General features: G+C 38.3%; 3 protein-coding genes across 9 annotated transcripts; 2 read left to right on the forward strand and 1 right to left on the reverse strand.

Annotated features, from left to right (window-relative positions):
* Positions 1-107: 107 nt before the first annotated feature.
* LOC126629726 (uncharacterized protein At1g51745-like) lies at positions 108-5095 on the reverse strand. Of its 2 annotated transcripts, XM_050299841.1 has the most exons (5): positions 4596-5089; positions 3109-3680; positions 2650-2934; positions 1906-2144; positions 108-1427 (listed from the first exon to the last, which is right to left on the reverse strand). In XM_050299841.1, the coding sequence occupies exons 1-5, from the start codon at positions 4784-4786 to the stop codon at positions 513-515; spliced, it is 2202 nt and encodes a 733-aa protein (XP_050155798.1). In that variant the 5' UTR covers positions 4787-5089; the 3' UTR covers positions 108-512. The 2 variants fall into 2 exon arrangements, with proteins under 2 accessions (XP_050155798.1, XP_050155790.1); XM_050299833.1 differs by having other exon boundaries at positions 2650-3680; positions 4596-5095.
* A 1679-nt stretch (positions 5096-6774) lies between these two features.
* On the forward strand, positions 6775-9647 carry LOC126614944 (uncharacterized). The gene is made up of 4 exons (XM_050282681.1): positions 6775-7000; positions 7539-8004; positions 8143-8376; positions 8498-9647. The coding sequence occupies exons 1-4, from the start codon at positions 6887-6889 to the stop codon at positions 9481-9483; spliced, it is 1800 nt and encodes a 599-aa protein (XP_050138638.1). The 5' UTR covers positions 6775-6886; the 3' UTR covers positions 9484-9647.
* A 965-nt stretch (positions 9648-10612) lies between these two features.
* LOC126633643 (serine/threonine-protein kinase TIO-like) lies at positions 10613-19513 on the forward strand. Of its 6 annotated transcripts, XM_050304267.1 has the most exons (24): positions 10652-10781; positions 11197-11272; positions 11375-11504; positions 11586-11660; positions 12287-12379; positions 12526-12600; positions 12744-12836; positions 12995-13058; positions 13165-13249; positions 13646-13718; positions 13799-13867; positions 13971-14051; positions 14267-14369; positions 14453-14596; positions 14749-14887; positions 14990-15161; positions 15529-15627; positions 15719-16255; positions 16445-17590; positions 17803-18036; positions 18236-18379; positions 18533-18613; positions 18753-18941; positions 19080-19513. In XM_050304267.1, the coding sequence occupies exons 3-24, from the start codon at positions 11415-11417 to the stop codon at positions 19326-19328; spliced, it is 4035 nt and encodes a 1344-aa protein (XP_050160224.1). In that variant the 5' UTR covers positions 10652-10781; positions 11197-11272; positions 11375-11414; the 3' UTR covers positions 19329-19513. The 6 variants fall into 6 exon arrangements, with proteins under 6 accessions (XP_050160213.1, XP_050160214.1, XP_050160215.1 ...); XM_050304256.1 differs by lacking the exon at positions 11197-11272 and having other exon boundaries at positions 10613-10781; XM_050304257.1 differs by lacking the exon at positions 11197-11272 and having other exon boundaries at positions 10613-10781; positions 14465-14596.
* The last annotated feature ends 1583 nt before the right edge of the window (positions 19514-21096 follow it).

Below are 21096 nucleotides of genomic sequence, written 5' to 3' on the forward strand. Positions count from 1 at the left end.
TAATGCATATGGACTAGTAATCCAATTTACTTGTAAATATATACATGGAAAATTAAAGTGCGAAAATAAAAAGTGTGTAGAAGGAATGAAATATCAGCAACTACAAATTCACGAACATACTCCCCACCTTTTATAGCTATATGTTACTTAAATTAGTTAATGAAAGACAGCCAAGATACAAATTAACAGCCTTGTATGGAATCACATGTACATTTCCCTATGAATTCTATCTATACCTACTTCCTCCCTACATAAGCCTAGTTCCTTCAAATCCTCAGAATTCCATATCCAGCAAATATGCAGTGCAGTTGACAACCCCTCTGTTTGCTTCCATGGCTGCTTCCTCGGGCCGGTAACCCGCTTCATCCGATTATTCCAAAAGACGGCAGAAAAAAGACGGTCTTCTAGTGTCCTTGTGGGTAGTCTCGTCCAGAAATAAGAGAATAGCAGTAAAATACTGTGCTAGAAGTTTGAACTTATTGTACTCATATAACAATGTACATGTAAATCTATCATGAATTTCTCTCCTTTTCGCTATTCAATAAAATAACTGCTTTTGATGGCGGCCTATTGATCTTCTCAAGTAACCTACTGAATACTAATTTCACGGGTATGCAAGCTACGGTCTTAGCAGCCCCAGAAGACTCCGGCTTGATCAGCCCATCCCTTTGATAACTACTGCTGTCATGGTGTATAGGCTTGTTACTAAAATTCTGTTCAACGGGTATTGAAGATATAGTCCTCGTTTTCTGGCTTGACGATAGGATCACTTTCTTGGCCGCTTTTTTTGAGAACTTTCTGTCAGTGGGAAGCCGAGAGCTGTTAGGAAGGCTCCTTTTGCCCTGGCTTGCCTTGTTACTGAAGCTCCCTATATTTAATTTCTTAAATGGTGGTCTGCTTTCTTCATCTGAAAAGCGAAGGTAGTCAGCAGTTTCATCACCATCCAATGCGGATGATAAATGAGGGCGTGGGACTCGAACATTTGCTGTTCTCCTTGCTGTCCTCCATGCATGTGGAAGAGTTACAACCCCATTATTGTCAATTGCTTCACCAAATTCATCAACTGTTGAAAGAAGCGAGTTGGATGACCCATCTTCCAAGGCTTCAATTTGGATTGGGTGCCCTATTATTGCCTTCCCATTTAACTTGCTCATCAGAGAAACAATTGGAACAGGCTCCTTTTGGTAACTTGCCTGGACCTTCAAGTCAACATCTATCAAGTATTTTGGCCTCCTGCGATAACGATGACGGCCATCATATACCGGGTGAAAGCGTTCTCTTTTGATGTCCCAGTACTCGTTCCTAGCAGACCTATCCTCCCAGGTCCAGTCCTCCCAATCAATCATATTCTGACCAACACTGTTTCGACTTCTTGTTGCAGCTCTTGATGCCATGGAGTATTCATCTTCCAGTCCAATAAACTCAGTCTGAAAATCATTACTATCGACATTAACCCTATGAGGATAATCACTAAAAGCAATGTATCACAATGTTTTAAAAGGCGAAGGCGATGCCAAGGCGTTTCATGGATAGCCCTGGCTAGGGGAAAGCCTTGAGGCATGAGGCGATAGTCTCACGGGACCTAAAATTATTAATATATAGTCTAGTCGGAGGGTATGTCATAGTCTAGTTGAACTTAGAGGGTGTGTCATATAGTCTAGTTGAACTTGAACTTGAACTTGAACTTGGGCAGTTTCTGAGAAAAAGAAAAAACGCCCAGTCGAATGCCTCAGGCGCACCTCGACCGTGTCTAGGCAAGTTTAAGCCTATTCCAGCTGGGCAGAGGCGTTACATCACCGCCCAGCCTCCAAAGCTGCCTAGGCGCACCTCAAGGATCGTTTTTTAAACCATTGATGTATCAATGGAAACTTGAGATTCAAGAATAATATAGGTAAAAGCACATACCTTTTCTTCAGAATATGGTCCATAATTATAGCCTTTGCCGTAAGTTGCATCCACTGACTTTTTCGTAAGATTGCGGATATTCCTTTTCCCTTTCAACTGCCATTTGGAAACAGCTTCACTAGCAAATAAAGAGTCATGACTATAGAGGTGAGACATATCACCGGAATGCAAGAATTCATCAGGGTCCTCATCAACCATGATTTTGTGTTCTTGTGCTTCATATCTTCCCACTTCTGGTTCTGCAGATTGATGTACAGACAAAATTTAGAGGGTGTTCACAAAGAAGTGGCGAAGCCATCATGAACAATTGAGGCCAAAGCCAGTAAAACCAACTCAATAGCATAAAGTGCATACTCCACAAGTTATAACAACACATACTTCCAAATATAAACAATAAAATAAGGTAGAATTAGGAAGGATAGACTTCATTTACGTTAAAACAATAGACCGTAGTTCAAGTGCAAACATTTAAAAGCATAATTGCCGAATCACAATCTGCACATTAAGATGAGAAACATGCTACAGATCGAATCTTCCATAGAAGATCAAAATATGCATACCAAACGTTAAAGGAGGTACATGCAAAAAGAACTCAAAATATTGCATGTAGCATATGTATTATAAATAAGAACAATAGAGCTGAACTTCCCAACAAATATGAAGAGTAGGGCTATTTTACATCAGACAATCTAGCAACTCATAAACCATGGAATTTCAAAATATAAAGGTAGTAAAAAGCTGAACCTGAAAGTAAAGGCATGTCTTCATCCATTTCTGGTTCGGTCTCAGATGAATCCGACTCGGACTCGGAAGTATCAGTTTCAGAAGAATCACAGTCATCCTCTGTAAAGCCAGAAGTGTTCTCTGAAATCATGGATTCAGCATGAGGACGAGTGCCAACTGGGGAGGCTGAGCTCGCTACATGGTTTGAAGGAGACGCTTCGTACTCCAAGGATTCACCAGACTCAGCTGGCAAATATACAATTTTACTCCTCTTTGCCTTGCAAATAACTCCAGTCGACTCCACTCCTGAAATAGAAGTAGAAAGAGTAGTACTGTCAGGATGCAAGCACTGTGGGACTGCTAATTTTGCACTATTCTGCAAAACTTGAACAAGAGGACGACGTTTATCAGGTCTCTTGACCAAAATTTCATCACTCAATCCATCATGTGACCTTCTCCGTTTCTCTAAAGAATGTTTACCATTCACATGACTTGTTCTTCCCATGCTAAGACCACCGCGACTAAGAGCTGGATCGGTACCATTAAATGTGGATTTCCAAGAACCATTTGAAGCAAGAGAAGAAATTTTTCGCTTCGTAGGGGCAATTTGGAGACCAAAGTCTTGCAAGCCTCTCATCCGAGGCATGACTTCAGAATGATCATCATCACCACTCGGTTGAATCCCCTCTTTGACTCTTTCAAAAGACATAGGACTGCCTATAATGTCGTTTCTATGAGATGTATGTGACTTGGAATTTCCAAGTTTTACATTGTCAATTCCCAAACTCTCGGAAGATATAACTAACTCCTTTTTCACAACACCAGATAACTTACTGTTCAAGCGTTCAGAATTTATACCTAACTTTCCTTGTTTCTTCAATAGCTGCTTCTCAAGTTCAAGCGCATGAAGAATAGCATCTTCTCGACGTGCATATTTCTCTCTTTTCTTTATAGGCATACCCTGCGCTGATTCAGCCTTCTCAATACAATCATCAAACTCACCGCATCGAAATGCCTTGACACGCTTCGATTTTTCCAAATTGTACCAGTCACTGAAAAGAAATACCACTGAATATCATTACTAAAACAGTAGGTAAAACCATAAAACCAAAGAAGGCATGAGAGTACAAGAACCAGCAAGTATGAACAGACTCCAGTTTGAATTAGACTATTCTGCGAGAATAACATAGTTAATGAAATCCATCTTAACTAATTTGTAACGAAATTTTCCGCTAGGTAGATAAGGCCAAAAGAGTCAGCAGTATGTAATCATTCTCTGGAGGCCAGAACCATTTGAAGGATTCTGCAAAATAGTTCTACATGACATCCAATTGTATGTACATTGAACACTCATTAAGTTGGCATGGAAATAATGACAGGGGACTCCATGGTACTAGTACAAAGTCTCTGAGAATTCCACTGCTCTCATGATTTTACCGTTCTCCAAACACTCACCGACTAACAAATAAATTCTCAACATAAAGATATACCTTAACAACAACAACAACATCATCATGAAAATATGAAAGATACAGAATTTTCGGGGCTTGGTTCTTTATCCTTAGAGAAATAACCAAAGTATTTCATGACAAGGTGTATCTAAAGGTATGCATAGAATAGGGTTTCAGTCCTGGCATTTAACATTGCATTTGATCAAGAAGAGTAGTCTAACCAAATATTTTCCATACATATCTCATCTTCAGTGTCTTTTATCCCTAAAAACTTGGTTGGCCACAAAGTTGCAGTATTTCTCTGATATGGATTTCTACTTCTGCTCCAATATGTTGTGATTTGTTCAAGTAAAACAGATAAAAGCGCAATTTTTCGGCTCATTCATACAACAAAACATGATAATATACTCACTAAACTTTATTATTTTTCTAATTTCTGGATAAACATCTAACCACAACCCAAAGTGCTAAAACTAACAAGTACATACTGAAAAGGGGAAAAAATGAGAGACATACACACTGGCGTCCTCTCTGCCTAGGAGCTTGACGGGGGTCCCAGAGCGAGGCGACGTGAGATGCGAAGTGGAGAGCTCTTCCGGGCCCACTATCTTCCCCGGCCACCACGACCCGTTCCTCCGCCTCACCCAGACGATCGATCCTACACTGAACTCGCCCGCACCTGAATCCGTACTATCCATAACACACATAAACGCATGCACCACACACTCTCTCCTTTCTCTCTGTAGTTCTCTCGGTCGGCGAACAATGGAGGAAGTCGGAGCTGAGCTCAGCCTCCAGCAAAGAGCAGTGGGGGAAGGAAGATCCGAAGAATTACGAAAGTGGAGGGTCCAATTTGAGGGATTCGGGTTAGGGCTAGGGCTAGGGTTTCCATTCAGAATTGGGGATTTTTCATTTCTGTGTCTTATTTTATTTGTTTTTTCCGGCCTTCTTGTTTCTTTTCTCTCTGTAAAAAATAAAAAATTATATAAAATTGGAAAAATTATATAAAAAAAATATTATAATATTGGATGGTTCGGTTGAAGAAGGTGGGCTGGCTTAAGCAAGCAAACAGTGGGTCTGTGTCGTTGTGGTCTCAGTCTGTGGGGTGGTGGGGGTGGGGGTGGGGGAGGATAAATAATCAGGCATATTTGTCGGTTTATCCTCTAAATTTGTACATAATTGTTAATTTTTTTACTGAATTTTAATTTTAACTGATTATCTCTAAATTTTTATAATTAGTCAATTTTTATATGAATTTAACTTTTAACTAATTACTCTCCTGAATTTTTATAAATAATCAATTTCTCCTTGTTATATTTTAAAATTTTTCATTCAATTTTTTATCTTTTTCGCTGTCATACAGTTCTCATATGTTGTTTTTGTAATCAAAATTGATAGAAAATTAGATGAAATTTTTTAAAATCTAACCGCAGAGGGAGATGGCTATTTATTAAAGTTCAATTGGATAATTGGTTACAATTAAAGTTCAAGAGAAAAATTAATTAAGTTAAAATTAAAGTTATGGTGAAAATTAGCTAAAGTTTAGGGCTTATCGACAAATATGCCAAATAATTACCACGCGGAAATCGGACGAGTTTTGGTCCCGTGGTGCCAAAAGCTATTTTATCTCGAAGACGTGGACGGTTAGATGTGTGGGCTTCTATTTTTACAACTTCTAAGCCCAATAACATTCTAGGCCCAACTGACCCAAACAAAAAATTCTTCTTGAGCATGTCACCCAAGGAACCTCATTATTATTGCTCAAGAAATATTATGTGTTTCTGGATGAGTTGCTTTGATTGGATGTCGATGTTTAATAAGTAAGGAAAAAATAACATAGTGAAGATTTTGGAATGGATAAAATTTGACCTATGTCACACTATTGCACAATGTTATAAGTTTGTGTGTGCATGTGGTCCAATATCCTAGTAGATAGGGTGTTGGGTTTCTATCTATGCGTCTTGAGTTCGAACTTACTTCACCCCTCTTCTAAATTATTATAATAGTTTCGAACTCTCCATCTCCTCTTTATAATAATAAATTTAGAAAATTGTTTATTTGTCATGATACATGAGATGAGTGACGTTTTTATTTGTATAAAAAATAAACACTCGATTAATTATTGATTAGGTGGAATTTTATCATTTTGTTAATTCTACACATTTAAACATCGAATTTTGATCCAACCTAATATGATCAATAGACGATGAATTGATGCACTGAATTTTATAATTAGATGATTCGTTAACTTAACAAAAAAGTTATTACGATGTGATTATTTCCGACTTAATTATGTTTTTTCTACGTCTTTGAAGAAATTCGACAATAATTTTTTTCAAAGATACGATATTGTAAATCGATTATTAATTCTAATATGAATTCATATTTAAATTAGTGTCAATGTAATATGAACACAATTCATTTACCATGTTAATTCTTTTTTTCATACAACGATATATTTACCAAATATGAATTTGTCATAATTTTTTCTTTCATTGGTCGAATTTATCATACTTAAGTTTTGACCATTTTCCCGTCACTACGTGAAAACTTACACTCTCTATGCGGCGCAAGGATACGATTCACATACCTAATAAAAAATATAATAAAAAATTTTCAAATTTCAAATCCGCGCTCTAACGGTCACAATTTCTAGGGTTGTCCAAACGTCTCTCATTGTATAAATATCCCCAATTGCTCACTTGTTTTCTCCAACGCTTCTACATCCTTCACTCTCAATCTTGTAGCCGTCTCTCTTTCAAAGACCAAAACAGCTTGTTTTGATCATCTAGGGTTTCCGTACCGCCATGGATTTCTCCACCCTTTCCAGAAGAGAGCTCCAGACTCTGTGCAAGAGGAACAAACTCCCAGCCAACCTCACCAATGTTGCCATGGCTGATTCTCTCAAGAATCTCGAACTCGTAATGCTCTTATCCCCCATTTTCTTTTCCCAATTTGATAGAAAATATGTTTTAAGTTTGTATCCGTTTGGATCCGGAGAAAATTGATATGTGAAAAGTGAAATCTCTGAGATCGGTACATTTCCAGATTCAAATCTGCTGGAGATTGCTGTTCGATTTAATTTGGATTGTAGATAGCATTTTCTACATTATTTTGTGTTTGGTTGGTGAGAAAATGACCGGAAAGGGGAAATGGGAAGCGATATTGACTACTTTTTCCTCTGATTCAATTCTATATAATCATCTTGAGCTGAATCGTAATTTTATAGGAAAATTAAATTGGGGAATCAATCTACGAAATCCTGTTCTGTTTCTTAGCTGGGAATCACAGGCTTGTTTTTTATGTAAATCAATGTACAGCTGATTTGATCCTATTTCCAATCAGAAAACAACGTCTAAATATTTGATTTTATATTCAAGTATTTTCTTTGCAGCCAAACAGAATGGCTGAAATTCTCTCTCTCATTCAATCTGACTGTTGTGCTAATTAAAATGTCAGGTGGAAGGAATTGAAGAGTTGCTGAATCAATCTCCACAGAAAACAATGAACGGTTCATTAAGTATCCCTCGTACTGCTGGAAGAACCTCCGTTCGAAGAAAGCCGATCATTGAAGAGCCAGAAAGCTCACAGACATTTACCCGCAGTCGCCGTGGGACAAGGCGAGAAGTTGCTGAAGAGGTGGTGGACCAGGAAAAGACTGAGGTGGTGCCTAAGACTCCCGCTGCACCAAGCACCCGGAGAAGGGCTCCTGCCACTTCCGCTTGCCAGAAGATGGAGACCCAGAAGGAGACATCTTCGGTGCAGAAGAGCGTGTATAACACCAGGCGATCCGTGAGGCTGCTGGAAAAGACCATGGCTAGCTTGAGCTTGAGGTATGAAAACACTATGCCTCTTAAGATGAATGAACTTTCCACAGAAATGAACAATGATTCGGAGAAGACTGATGATGGCTCAGTTGATGAGGGTAAGTCCATTCCTCATTTGCATATCAAGTTTTCGTTACTTGTAATTTGTCATTTTTGTCAACTAAACGTATTGTTTCTCAGAAATATAGTTGGATGGAAAATCATGTTATCTGACATAGTTTGTTGGCATGGAACAGGGTCTAGTATGCAGACGGTATCGGAGACGAGCTCAGAGAGAGTTGATGTTTCTGAAGTTTCACTGGAGAATGAAGGGCAGTTGAAAGGTGATGTGGAGGAAAATAGCAAGGCTGATGTGATTGAAGTAGATGATTTCGAGCAGAAATCCGAAGCGGAATCTGAGGTATATGAATCAAAGTCAACCTCAGATGACATTGTGGTTTCAGAAGTAATGGATGCAGCATATGACAAGAGTAAGTTTAATGACATTTTGTTATGGCCAAGATATTTGTGCATTTGACTTTATGGTTCTCAATTCAAAATTCAGGGTTCCATGTCGTTTTACTTATTTGAATCTGCTTGTGGTTGCTGCAGAACCTAATGATGAAGGAACTGAAAATTGTTTGGCTGCTAAAGTTTCTGATGATGTTTCTGCTGAGGACATGGACCATTTTATTGCTGCTGAGAACCCGGAAGATAATATCACTACGGTGGAGGATCAAAATCTTGAGAATGACGGTTCTGACTCGAAATCTGCTGCTGGGGAGACTGAAGAAGTAGTTAAGGATGTGGCTAATGTAGAAGAAGCTGCTAAGCCTAAGGCATTGACTCTGAGCTTGTCTGGTGAACAGCAGCCTATGCTTAGTGGCAGGGACTCGGTGCCAGAGGCTGATTATAACGAGAAATTCGATTTTGAATCAGACTCTGTCAAGGATGGAGATATTAAATCAGACTCCACTGAAGGAGTATTTAGTGAAGATGAAGCCACGGATGAAAACTTAGTTGAGTGTGAGGAATTTGAATCTTCGGAAACGGAATCCATGACCGAAGAAGGTTCTGATGATGACATCACTGAGGAAGGAGAAGAATTTGGTGATGGAAGTTTGGTTGATGCTAACAATGGGAATGAAGTCGCAGAAGTCGTTGCCGTGGCAAATGTGCAAGAGATCAATAACTCTGAAGTTGATGTTTGTGTAAAAGGGGCTCCAGCTTTGGACAAGGCTCCAACACTGCCACCCTTGGAAGCTGAGCAGCTTTCGCTTCAGTTTCCCCGTCCAACTTTCTCAAAACCCGGGAAGTCTCCAAGCAAGAAGCGATCGGAAGTCACGAGCTGCATCTTTGATGACAATGAGGAGAACATTGATGATGGCAATGACAATGGAGGAGTTGAGATCAAGAGAGACGCGGATGCCACTGGCAAGGATAGCGGGGAGAGTGAATTGGAGGCCAAGAGTCTAAGGCAGTTAAGGAAAATGCTGAAAAGTCAATTAAAGATCAAGACAGAAGATAAGACGGTAGAGAAGCCAAGAACTGCATTGCAGGAAGTACCAGAGAACCAAATGGCAGGCAGTGGGAACTGAAACAGAACCACAGACTGAGTGAAGGGATGGAATAGTCATTTTACATGATGATTTTTGCCTCCTTAATTTTTGCCTCCTTGAGATTACTTTTGAATAATTGTGGGCAATTGTACCGGGAGATTTTCATATCAAATTGGATTTTTGGAAATTTTCTAGTCGTTAAACCTCCTCTTTTTCCCTTCTAAACTTGCATTGCTACTTGATTCGAACGGTCTATTTTCTTTGTCGCATTTTAGCGATCATATGATATTGTTATTTAGTAGATTATAACGAACCATACTTTTAGTTAAATATTGAAATTATGACAATGTGAATAAAATTGTTAAATGATTTAGGATAAATGGGTTTCATTATCAAGCAACGATTCAAGATCGAAAAAAGAAGGGAGAATGTAGAATGAGAGTCTCATAGTGATGGTGCCTGGGATGCCACTTGCCTCATTGGTGGTATAGGGGCGGTCATTCGTGACTCGACAAGGAATTTTTTGGCGGGTTTATCTAAGTCATCCTCACATCCCCTCTCCCTCCTTGCATAAGCTTTAGCGGTTAGGGAGGGCCTTGCTTTGGCATCTTGGGACTTTCAAAACATTATTATTGAGAGTGATTCGCTCCAGATTATCCAAGCTCTCTGTGCTTCCTCACTGGACCTCTCCCCTATTGGTCTCATTGTTGAGGATTCCAAAGCGATTTCTTTGGAGATCATTGAAGTTAGCTTTACCCATATCAAACGTCAAGCAAACGAGGTGGCTCATAGACTTGCCCGTTACAGTCTCTCGTCCACTACGCCTGCTTTTTGGTTTGAAGAATCTCCGAACATTATCTTAGATGTTTTATTTGAAGATTGTGTATCGGAGCTCTAATTGTTCCCTTTGATGTCATCCTCTTTCTCTCATCAATATATCTATCGCCTTTATCCAAAATAAAAAAAGTGTTGTTTCAAGCATATTGTATCAAGGTCAAAGTTAAAATTTCCAATATTTTCATAAGAGTATGATTCTCTACCCTCCAAGTTCCTTCTCCTCATCTCCCCTCCACTCTTCAGTTTCTCTTTTCCTCTCTCTATAAAAAAAAGTTACACAAAATCTTGACATAATTTAATCAAAGCCGTTCATAAGAAGTCGACACAAGATGTTAGAGAATCCTACAACAAGGCCCGCGGCCCAACCCTCTTCCATCGCTCACACACTGTCAATTAAAACTTGAAAAATGAAAATAAAAGATGAGCGGGAAAAATCCACAAAAACCTGACATCTCTCAGTCCAGTCTATACCAATTTTCAAATCTCTCTCTGAGTTCCAGGTACGCTTCGATCCTGTTTCCAAAAACGATCTATAATTTCCTTATATAGTCAAATTTCAGATTAAATTTCAGGGTTTTGTATGCATTTTTGTTCATCTGTTCATTTTCCTAATATGCTTACCTTTTTCATTTAGTTGCTCGGTAAATTATTCGACGATTCATTTATTTCACTTCATTTCGCTTTGGTACCGAACACAATTGTTTCCCTCTTGTTTTTCGGTTGGATTTTAAATGCCGATGGCAGTCCAAAAATCCATTAGGATGATTAGGGTATTCGTTTTATTTTGATTTCAGGATCTACAAGTAGAAGAAATTATTATTTCATTTAAGCTGAAAAAGGGTCCAGTTTAATTGGGTATTATTTGAATTTCAAAACACAAATTGGTTATGTTTGTAAATATTTATGTCAATTTAGGTTTGGTTGAGTTTGTATTTGGGAGTTGCATCAATTTTTTACTAAACCAGCTCGAAGGGGCTTCCGGAGTTAACTGGTAATCAAACATTAGTTTTCAAATTTTAATCTCATGAATTAGTCTAATGGTAGCCGCACCGGATTGATTTTAGTACTTCTTGCGTATTTGTTTATCTTACAGGACTGAAAAGAGTAGAGATATAGAGAGGTGGGTTCAAAAGATGGGTGTCGAGAACTACCACGTGATTGAGCTTGTAGGCGAAGGTTCCTTTGGGAAGGTATACAAGGGAAGGCGAAAGCACACGGGCCAGGTAATTGTTTTCAATCTTTCTTCTTCTTTGTGTTTAATGTTTAATGTTTATGCCGGTGACGTCTTTTTGTCACTGTTTCAGACTGTTGCGATGAAATTCATTATGAAGCACGGCAAAAGTGACAAAGATATCCACAATTTAAGACAAGAAATTGAGGTATTGGACTAATTTTTTATCTCAAATCAAACGTAGTTTACATTTAAAACTTCCTTTGTAAGATCCCACATCGCCCAGGGGAGTGATCCTTATATGTATATTCTCATTCCTATCTAGCACGAGGCCTTTTGGGAGCTCATTGGCTTCGGGTTCCATCGGAACTCCGAAGTTAAGCAAGTAGCGCGCGAGAGCAATCCCATGATGGGTGACCCACTGGGAAGTTCTCGTGTGAGTTCCTAGAAACAAAACTGTGAGGGTGTAGTCGGGGCCCAAAGCGGACAATATCGTGCTACTGTGGTGGAGTGGGCCCAGGATGTGGTGGACCCCGGGCTAGGATGTTGGCTTCGAGTTCCATTGGAACTCCGAAGTTAAGTGAGTAGCGAGCAAGAGCAATTCCATGATGGGTGACCCACTGGGAAGTTCTCGTGTGAGTTCCCAAAAACAAAACCGTGAGGGCGTAGTCGGGGCTCAAAGCGGACAATATCGTGCTATGGTGGTGGAGCGGGCACGGGATGTGGTGGACCCCGGGCCGGGATGTGACATCCTTGATTTCGTTTAGCATTTATGATTGACATTTTCCTCTTCAGTGTTTAGTTAGTTGATATCCAATGTTCCTAAATGTGCAGATCCTAAGAAAGTTGAAGCACGAAAACATCATTGAAATGCTTGATTCATTTGAAAGCCCACAAGAGTTTTGTGTTGTTACAGAATTTGCACAAGTACCGATCCCTTTCTTCAATATGACTGCATTAATTTATCTACACTAGCTTGTTATTTTGGAAACTCTTCCAGATGTACAAGGATATCTAGCTTTTGTGGAATGTGTTCAGACGCATTAACTATCAAGGAATTTCTTGGTATGCAGGGTGAACTATTTGAAATTCTTGAGGATGATAAGTGCCTTCCTGAAGAACAAGTTCAAGCTATTGCAAAGCAGCTGGTACTTTATTTATTACGAATTTTAGGGTCGATCCCAATTATTTATCGTATTTGACAGTTTAGTTTTTCCGGTTGTTGTTTATACTTTTTCTTTTATTATCCATAAAATATATTGTTAAATTTCTCCTGTATTGAATTTTACAGGTGAGAGCATTGCATTATCTGCATTCCAACCGTATCATCCATCGTGACATGAAACCACAAAACATTCTCATTGGTGCTGGTTCTATTGTTAAGGTTGATTCTGCTGATAACCTCTGTATGTTTAATATAAACATTGGAACAACTTATCAAATTAATTCATATTCTTACTTTTCCCCCTCTTTCTGTTTTATACATCTGGTGTTTCTTATAAGTGTATGTCCAGTACAGATAACTTTTCTTGTTTGTCACAGCTCTGTGATTTTGGTTTTGCACGTGCAATGTCCACAAACACTGTTGTTTTGCGATCCATTAAAGGTTAGCTTACAATTCTTGATTAACTTATAGGAAACTCCCCAAAGATCCTGAAGAACTATGTTATTGTGTTTGCTTATTCGGTGAAGTTTTCATTAATGTGCATTAGGTACTCCTCTGTACATGGCGCCTGAACTAGTACGGGAACAACCCTACAACCACACTGCAGATCTGTGGTCTCTAGGAGTAATATTGTATGCTGCATCCCTTCTTTTATCTTTCAATCAAGATAATTTCCTTGAGTTTCGATTAAACTGTTCTGCTTCTGATTTGTTAGATTTTGACCCATGCGATACTTTTACTTCTCTAACTTAGTTCAAGAGTGCTCTAATTTAATATATTCCTTCATGTCAGACGCTTTCTTTCCTTATTTCTGTTTAGTATTGCTGTCATGTGACATTTCGTGCAGGTCATAGTATATTCTTTCACTTCTGTAACTCATCCCAGTTTACCATATATCACAATCAAAATAAATATAGTTGGAATAGCAAGTTCCAGTCTGTTTGGGTTGGGCCATTTTTTCTGTCTCATCTTTATTTCTCTTCTTTTTCCATATTTGTTGACAAATATTATTTTTGTGTACACAACAGATATGAATTATTTGTAGGCCAGCCTCCATTTTATACAAACTCTGTATATGCACTCATCAGGCACATTGTTAAGGTACATGTCAACAAATTTTATGTGAGTTTTGTTAGGTATGTCAATAAAAGGTATAATCTATGCTACATTGAATGTTTCAGGATCCAGTTAAATATCCTGACAACATAAGTCCAAGTTTTAAAAACTTTCTTAAGGGATTGCTTAATAAGGTTTGCTATACAATTTGAACTAATGGCTTTTACAGTTGAATTGTTTCAAAAGTTATTTCTGCTAGCCTCCAGTGTTAACAGGTGTATTATTTTTGGGAAACAGGTGCCTCAAAATCGATTGACTTGGCCAGCTCTTCTGGAACACCCATTTGTCAAAGAGACGCCTCCCGAACTGGAGGCTAGGGTACTGATATCTCATCTTATCTGCATTTTCTATATTTACTTTTGAAAAGTTAGCAGAAGTATAGAAATTTTACACTTCTGCTAAAAAGACCTTTATGTTATTTTACAATGTTTCACTATACATGAGGTCCAGACATCTTTGTCCTGTACTTACGGTAACATCTTAAATGTCAATTGTAGAATTACATAACTATAGCAATTATTATATCTTTCCAGGAAATGCGTTCTGCAACTGCTGCAGAAAGGGGATGTGTTGCGGCATGGAGGAGTGAAGGAAACAAAGTTCAAACATCAGATGGTCTGGCTGTTTCATCTCCTGGTAGTTACATTTTTCTTTACTTCAAAGTTTCAAATGGTTTTCTTTGAATTGTTATTAAAATACTTCCACTGTCATTGGTAAAGTCCACTCTTCAGCTTCTTCAGAGAACAACAGTGGGATAAGTTTTCAGAATGATGCTCAAGCAAATACTCCTGAATCCACAACAGTCAATTCTTCCCCAAATGAGTTCCCAGGATTAACAAATCCTAGTGAAGTCAAACAGTCAGGTAGTTAAAGTTCATTTTGAGGAAAAATAGTCTGTCTCTATTTTCTTCAATAAAATAAAATTTAATATATTATGATTGAGGCCCTGGCTTTATGTTTTATAACGGAAGCATAATTATTGCAATTATTACTTCCTAGTAACATTTTGCTTCAGGTTGCCAAATTTTGGACAGATTGGAAAATAACTCTCGTACAGTCAAGGGTGCACAAATAATAAGTCAAGATAATGAAGCATTAGCACATGTTTTGTTGCCACTAAAAAGATGCTCCAATGGACCCCCAGATTCATGCAGGTAAAGCTGCATTGCATTCCTATATTTATTGGACAATGATATATCCAGAAACCTACATTTTTTTTTTATCTGTAAGAGTTGATTGTTTTAAAATATTTACAGGGATGAAGATATTCTTAATTCAAAACAGTCTTTGAGAATTCTTTCAAACTTAGTTGCAGCTGGTGCCTTCCATTCCAGCGAGCTGTTTGATGAAATAATACATGAATTTCTTGCTTACTCTGCTATCATTGTGAGCATGAAATCTTCTGAAGTAAATGAGTTAAAAGCGAAGGTATAAGTGCATCATTTATAAGTTTCTTACCTCTGATTATTGCATCTTGAATTTTGCCACATCCCCATGGCCTTTGCTTGAATTTGGTTTTCACTTGGAGATGATTGACGGTTAGTAAAATTAATGCGTTGTTTGCTGGTAACTTTTTGAAAAGAAAAAAAAAAGTTCTAGCATTTTATGTTCTCCATCCCCCACCATGTCATCTTACACTTCTGCAATGTGTTTTCTATCCCTTCTATGTTTTTTTAAACTTAGCATCTTAAGAAATTTTAAGTTGAACAGATCATTAAGTATGGAGATAGGTCTTTCCCCTTTCTGTTTGATGATCAAGGTGTCTGATAAAAACATTGTTTTTTAACTTTTGCAGAGTTTCTCAATAATTAAAATTTTGGTTGACAATGCTGGAAGCAGCATTGGTGGCTCATATTTCAGGCACTGGGTTGTCTTATCAGATATTTTTTCACAGGTATGATTCTTTTTATAGTGCATATTGCTTGGTTGCTACAATTTAAGTTCCTGCTTCTAGTTCTCAACTTCTTGTCTCGTTGAATGTGTAGGTTGTTGGTTGTCGTGAAGATGCATCTGGAAGAGTTTTGTATGAGTCCATTGCTTGCATTACTGTCATGTTAAGAAGAGTCACACAGGGCCTTAAAGCTTTTTCCTCAACTTCAGTTCCTGAGGCAGCTTCTGATCCTAATGAAGCACTGAAACAGATTCTGGATCACACTAAAACATCTGGTTTAGTGGACCAACTTTGTCTCTGCTTAGTAACTGCAGGGTCAAGTCTTATTTCAGGCTCTTCAAATATGCTGTGTGCGGCTTGTGAGGCATGTACGGCAATTTGGTTTCTGATAGATGCATCAGAAAATCTTTCTATGAAAAGAAATGCCTATTTATTCCCCCTAAACACTTTGCGCCGGCCTTCACCCCAACTTGACATTAGGGATCAAGATCAAGGTTCTTTGATTGGGACAGAAGCAGCAAAACTTGTTGCTGTAATTACGAGAGCATTCCTTAGATCAAAAGCAGTACAAGTTGCTATCCATTATTGCCTTCATCAACGACTTGAAGCTTCGCTATATGCTGGCATTCAGGTGTTTTTCTCATCCTATTTACATGCACGCCAAAAGACAACACCTAAAATTTCTCAAGAAATCCACCTGTAAACAGGGTTTTTTTTTTACACTGTAAAGTAGGAAGGAAACTTTCTTGAGAAATTTTGTTTTTAATTACATTTGTGTTTGGATCTAGCTTTCATGATCACAAATTTTTCCATGTTTCAGTTATTGTTGAGGTGCTGCTTGCATAATGGAATTGTTCCTGGTGTTCTCTGTGGCCTGCCTAGTTCCCTACCTGTAACTACTGTTGTTAGTGGTGGAGGTGATGGAACCATTATTTCAGAGATATTCTCTTTGTTGTCTTTGTGCATTTCATCTCAAAATAAAGATCCCCAAGCAATTGAGACAGCCACCTTCAAGAACAAATTAACCAATCCCACTACCTTGGTTCTGCATTCATGCCTCATCCTTGCAACAGTTGCACAATGTTTGAAGGCAACTGGAAGAAATTCTGCACTATTTATGCTAACAACATCTCCAAAGAAGCAGCTTTCTCGACTCTCTGTTCTTGCTCATCATTTTTCTTCTGATGAGAGCAAAAACGCCTCCATTCAAGCTCATGCTGCATCGGCCATGCTGGCACTGGCTTCCATTTTGTACCTTGAACCTGGCAGTTCTGTTGAGTCTTCTATCCTCGAGGTAGCAGTGCCCTTGATTCCTAGAAGTGCCACACTATGTGAATACCTGAAGCTTTCATCAGGCAATGGAATTGGATTGCATTCGAATGGTCCTAGTGGTACTCTCTCATATTGGCATGGTCTAAGGGATGGATGTGTTGGCTTGCTGGAGTCTAGACTGAGGTGGGGAGGACCCTTAGCTGTTAAACAGCTGTGTGCAAGCAATATGCCTCTGCTTCTAGTGGATTTGTTAGCCAACAACCAACCAGAAGTTGGTAGCAACAATGATCAAGTTGGGCTTACCCCTATAGGAGTCATATGGACAATATCGTCAATATGTCACTGCCTTTCAGGTGGAGCCTTAACTTTTCGTCAGATCCTGCTTAGATGTAATCATATCAAGCTCATCTCCGACTTGATAGCTAATATGCATCTCAAGCTTGTAAAATCTTGGGTTGGGCCCGGTGGAGGGAAAGATGGTGTAAGAGATATAACAAATGCAGTAATTGACGTCTTGGCATTTCCTTTTGTGGCTGTACAGAATGCTTCAGGATTGCCATCAGCCACTGCTTCAGTTAATAGCGGGGCCCTTCTCAACCTGGGTTCACCAGGGGGTAGAGTTTGCATGAAAGACAAAGACATGGTGAAAGTAATTGAAGAAGACCTTGGGAAGTTTATTAAAAACCTTTTGGAGGTTCGATTTTCGTTCCTTTATTTTTCCTCTTTGTGAAGACAGGGGTGGAGTTCGTTTAGAATCGTCTTCCAGGATGGTATTCATTAGATACTTTGACGTTCTTGTTTGGAGGATACACAGCATATAGATCATTATTATATTAGATAGCAGAATGAATTGATAAGCTGAATCTTGATCTGTGTTTCTAATTCAATTTCTTCTGAAGTTTACAGGTAGGAGTGCCAGGCATCGTTCTTTGGTGTTTAGAACACTTGGATTTAAAGGATATGGGAAGACCAGTGGCCTTTCTTGCTAAAATGATTGGTTACCGACCATTGGCAGTTCAAATTGTGGGTAAAGGCTTGTTGGATCCTAAAACGATGAGAAGATTGCTGGACTGTTCTAGTCCAAGAGAGGTGATGCTGGATGTTCTAATGATTGTTTCTGATTTGGCTCGCATGGACAAGGTCAGATTTGGTTTTTGATTGGATATAGTTCTTGCTGGATGTAATATTGTTGTTCAATACACGTTCGTCTTTTTAATGTTGGTGTCTGAGCCGTGGAAAGAACATCGAATTGTTTAGGGGAATCCTTGTCATCTAAGTAATAGGAAAGTAAAAAAGAAACATTTTAATTCTTAATATTCTTCCTCCTTTTGGTGTTTAGGGATTCTACGAATACATTAATGGAGCATCTGTATTGGAGCTCTTCAAGGAATTTCTCACCCATGAAAATCCTAATATGCGCTCCAAGGCTTGTAGTGCTCTAGGAAATATGTGCCGGCACAGCTCCTACTTTTATAGTTCCCTGGTAAATAGTGAAGGATATATTGTTTTAAGGTTTTGCGAATACACTGTCTTGATGATCAAAGCGATCCTAGTCATCATCTGCAAGCACACACATAGACATATGAGGAGATTGGATTACTTATTTATATCTTACAATGGAATATGATAATCTCAGGCAAGGAATCAAATCATTGATCTCCTTATTGATCGATGTGCTGATCCTGATAAACGGACACGAAAATTTGCTTGCTTTGCTGTAAGTTCTCTTCCCGTGAATTAAAATTCTTATGTTACATTGAGCTGTCTGTTGCAGTAGATCAATTAGGTTTTGTTCTTCACCATCCTATGAAGATTATGTGTCTTCCTTAACTGTTGAACTTAATTTCTCCCTGCAGATTGGGAATGCTGCCTACCATGACAAGATGTTATATGAAGAGCTACGAAGATCCATACCCTCTCTTGTGAATTTGTTGGTTTCGTCCGAAGAAGACAAGACTAAAGCAAATGCAGCAGGTGCACTAAGCAATCTTGTCCGCCACTCCGATCAGCTTTGTGAAGACATTGTATCCAAAGGAGCCATGCAGGTTTGTGGTCTTAATTGATGTCTCTGTCTTTAGATAATCACACTAACTATGCTTTTCGAAATCAAACCTCTTTTCAAGCTTTGTTTCTATATACATTGCCAGGATAGAATCATGAACTCCCTCACTTTTGTGTTGCAGTCTTTACTGAAGTTGGTGGCTGATTGTTCGGTGGTAGCACTGAACCCGCCGAGTAGAAAAGACTCAGCAAACGAGTCACCTCTTAAAATAGCTCTGATTGCATTGGCAAATATGTGTTCGCATCAGCCCTGCAGACAATTCCTCGGTTCATCACCGTTGTTCACTGTGATCGGACGCCTTCGGCAGTCTCCGGAATCAACAATTGCCAATCACGCCTCCCTGATATTCGCCAAAGTTGCTGATTCCTGATACAAAATGAGGCTTATTACCACTAATCAGCCGTCGCCTTCACCAGAGAATTTCGAAAATGGGGCATTCAAATGCAAGAAGGTTTGCAGATTTTGAGGTAAGATGCTGTCACATTAATCCTTTGTACGTATGTATGCTTGTATATGGATCTTTGTTTAATTCATCATTCTGTTCTGTTTCCTAAATTATGTTTCTGGTTAGTTTTCCTTGCACGCCTTCACACCCATACATACATACATTGTGTAGTTCTTCCACCGAGATTGAATTCTAAACCGTGAGTTAGATTAGTTTAGAATATTGTCAAACAAAAAAGGTATCTCGTATGTCTTTAAGGCTTTGGCTCAGAAAGAGGGCATACCATATAATCCATAGATGGATTTTGAAGAGTAAAACGTAATTTTGAATTTGTCGAGTCTAGAAGCATGGATTTTGGGTTTAGGTCCTCACCACGGTTAGGTGGCAACTAATGATTTAATTTTGATAAGGTATCTGAATTTGAGTTTATAACAGGGGAAAGGGAAGGATGGTAATTGGGTCAATTAACGAACCGATTTCTTCCCGACCTATTTACCAAAAAAAATCTGACCTTAGTATAATTAAATCTTATTTTAGTATTTCATAGAAACGAAAAGAATAAAAACTTACATACAACGGATTGCACTATTAACGTATTATTTGTTCAATAATGCGTTATGTAGTAGTTTTTTCAGAAGTAATATTACTTTATTAAATTGAAATATGATAGTGAAAAATAATGCGTCTTATGTAAGTTACTCAAAGTGAGAGCGACTCTTGTGGGTTTCCCGTACGGTTAGGTGGTGTGGTTGATAAGATAACGTCTCAAATGCCGCGTCCCGAATTGAGCGGTCGAGAGAGTACATGGCCATCGTACAACTTTCGAGCTCCTGAGAGACGCGTTGCATTCTTTTTCTTCTTTCTTTTTTATTTTTATTTTTATGGTAAAATTCTTTCTTTTTTTTTTCTTTTTTTTTAATATGTTGGACTTCAAATTCGTGGGAAAGTGGGGGCCATGTGTGTACGTGCTGGTGTATTTTTTTAGGAGGCAGATTCTCTGCCCTCCTATTTTTCGTGCCCTCCTGTTTTGTGTGGTCACGGTTAAGCCACGTTAACATTTTATATTATTTTTCTATAGAGATAATAAGACAAAAAGGAATAGTAATATAAAATGTTGACGTGATTTAACTGTGATCATACAAACAGAAGGGCATGAGAAGTGGGAGGATAGAGAATCTGCTTCCATTTTTTTAAGAGAAAAACTTGGACAAGTCTCTTTGATTTTGATAGTTTTAGGATAGAAGACGGTCAGTTAAACTAAAATGTAAATAACGTGACTATTTTTAGTATTATGGTTTAATGGTATTTTTTATTATTTGTAAATGAAAGATCTCGATTTTTGCTTAAGGTAAATTTGAACTATGTTATTACTAGCTCATTGTAAGGCTTAAATCACTCTCCTTAGTCTACCACTCTCTTACTTCTTAGTATAGATAATCTGTTAAAAGAAATACAAGTGACATGAACATTTCTATTTCAATCTCGTTCGTTAGTTATTAAAAATTCATGGTTTTTCATAAAAAAAAAAAAATTGGTGGTCGCTTGCCATTAAATTTGATATATAAAATTACGATTAAACATTAAAAATACATATTTAATAAAGAAATATTTGCTACTTAATACTACGGTTAGTGATATTTCTCTTCACTTGTAAGTGAGATGTCTTAGGTTTAATCATCGCCAAATGTGAATT

This window comes from Malus sylvestris, chromosome 1 (assembly GCF_916048215.2).
Source record: "Malus sylvestris chromosome 1, drMalSylv7.2, whole genome shotgun sequence".
In the NCBI taxonomy this organism is placed as follows: Eukaryota; Viridiplantae; Streptophyta; class Magnoliopsida; order Rosales; family Rosaceae; genus Malus; species Malus sylvestris.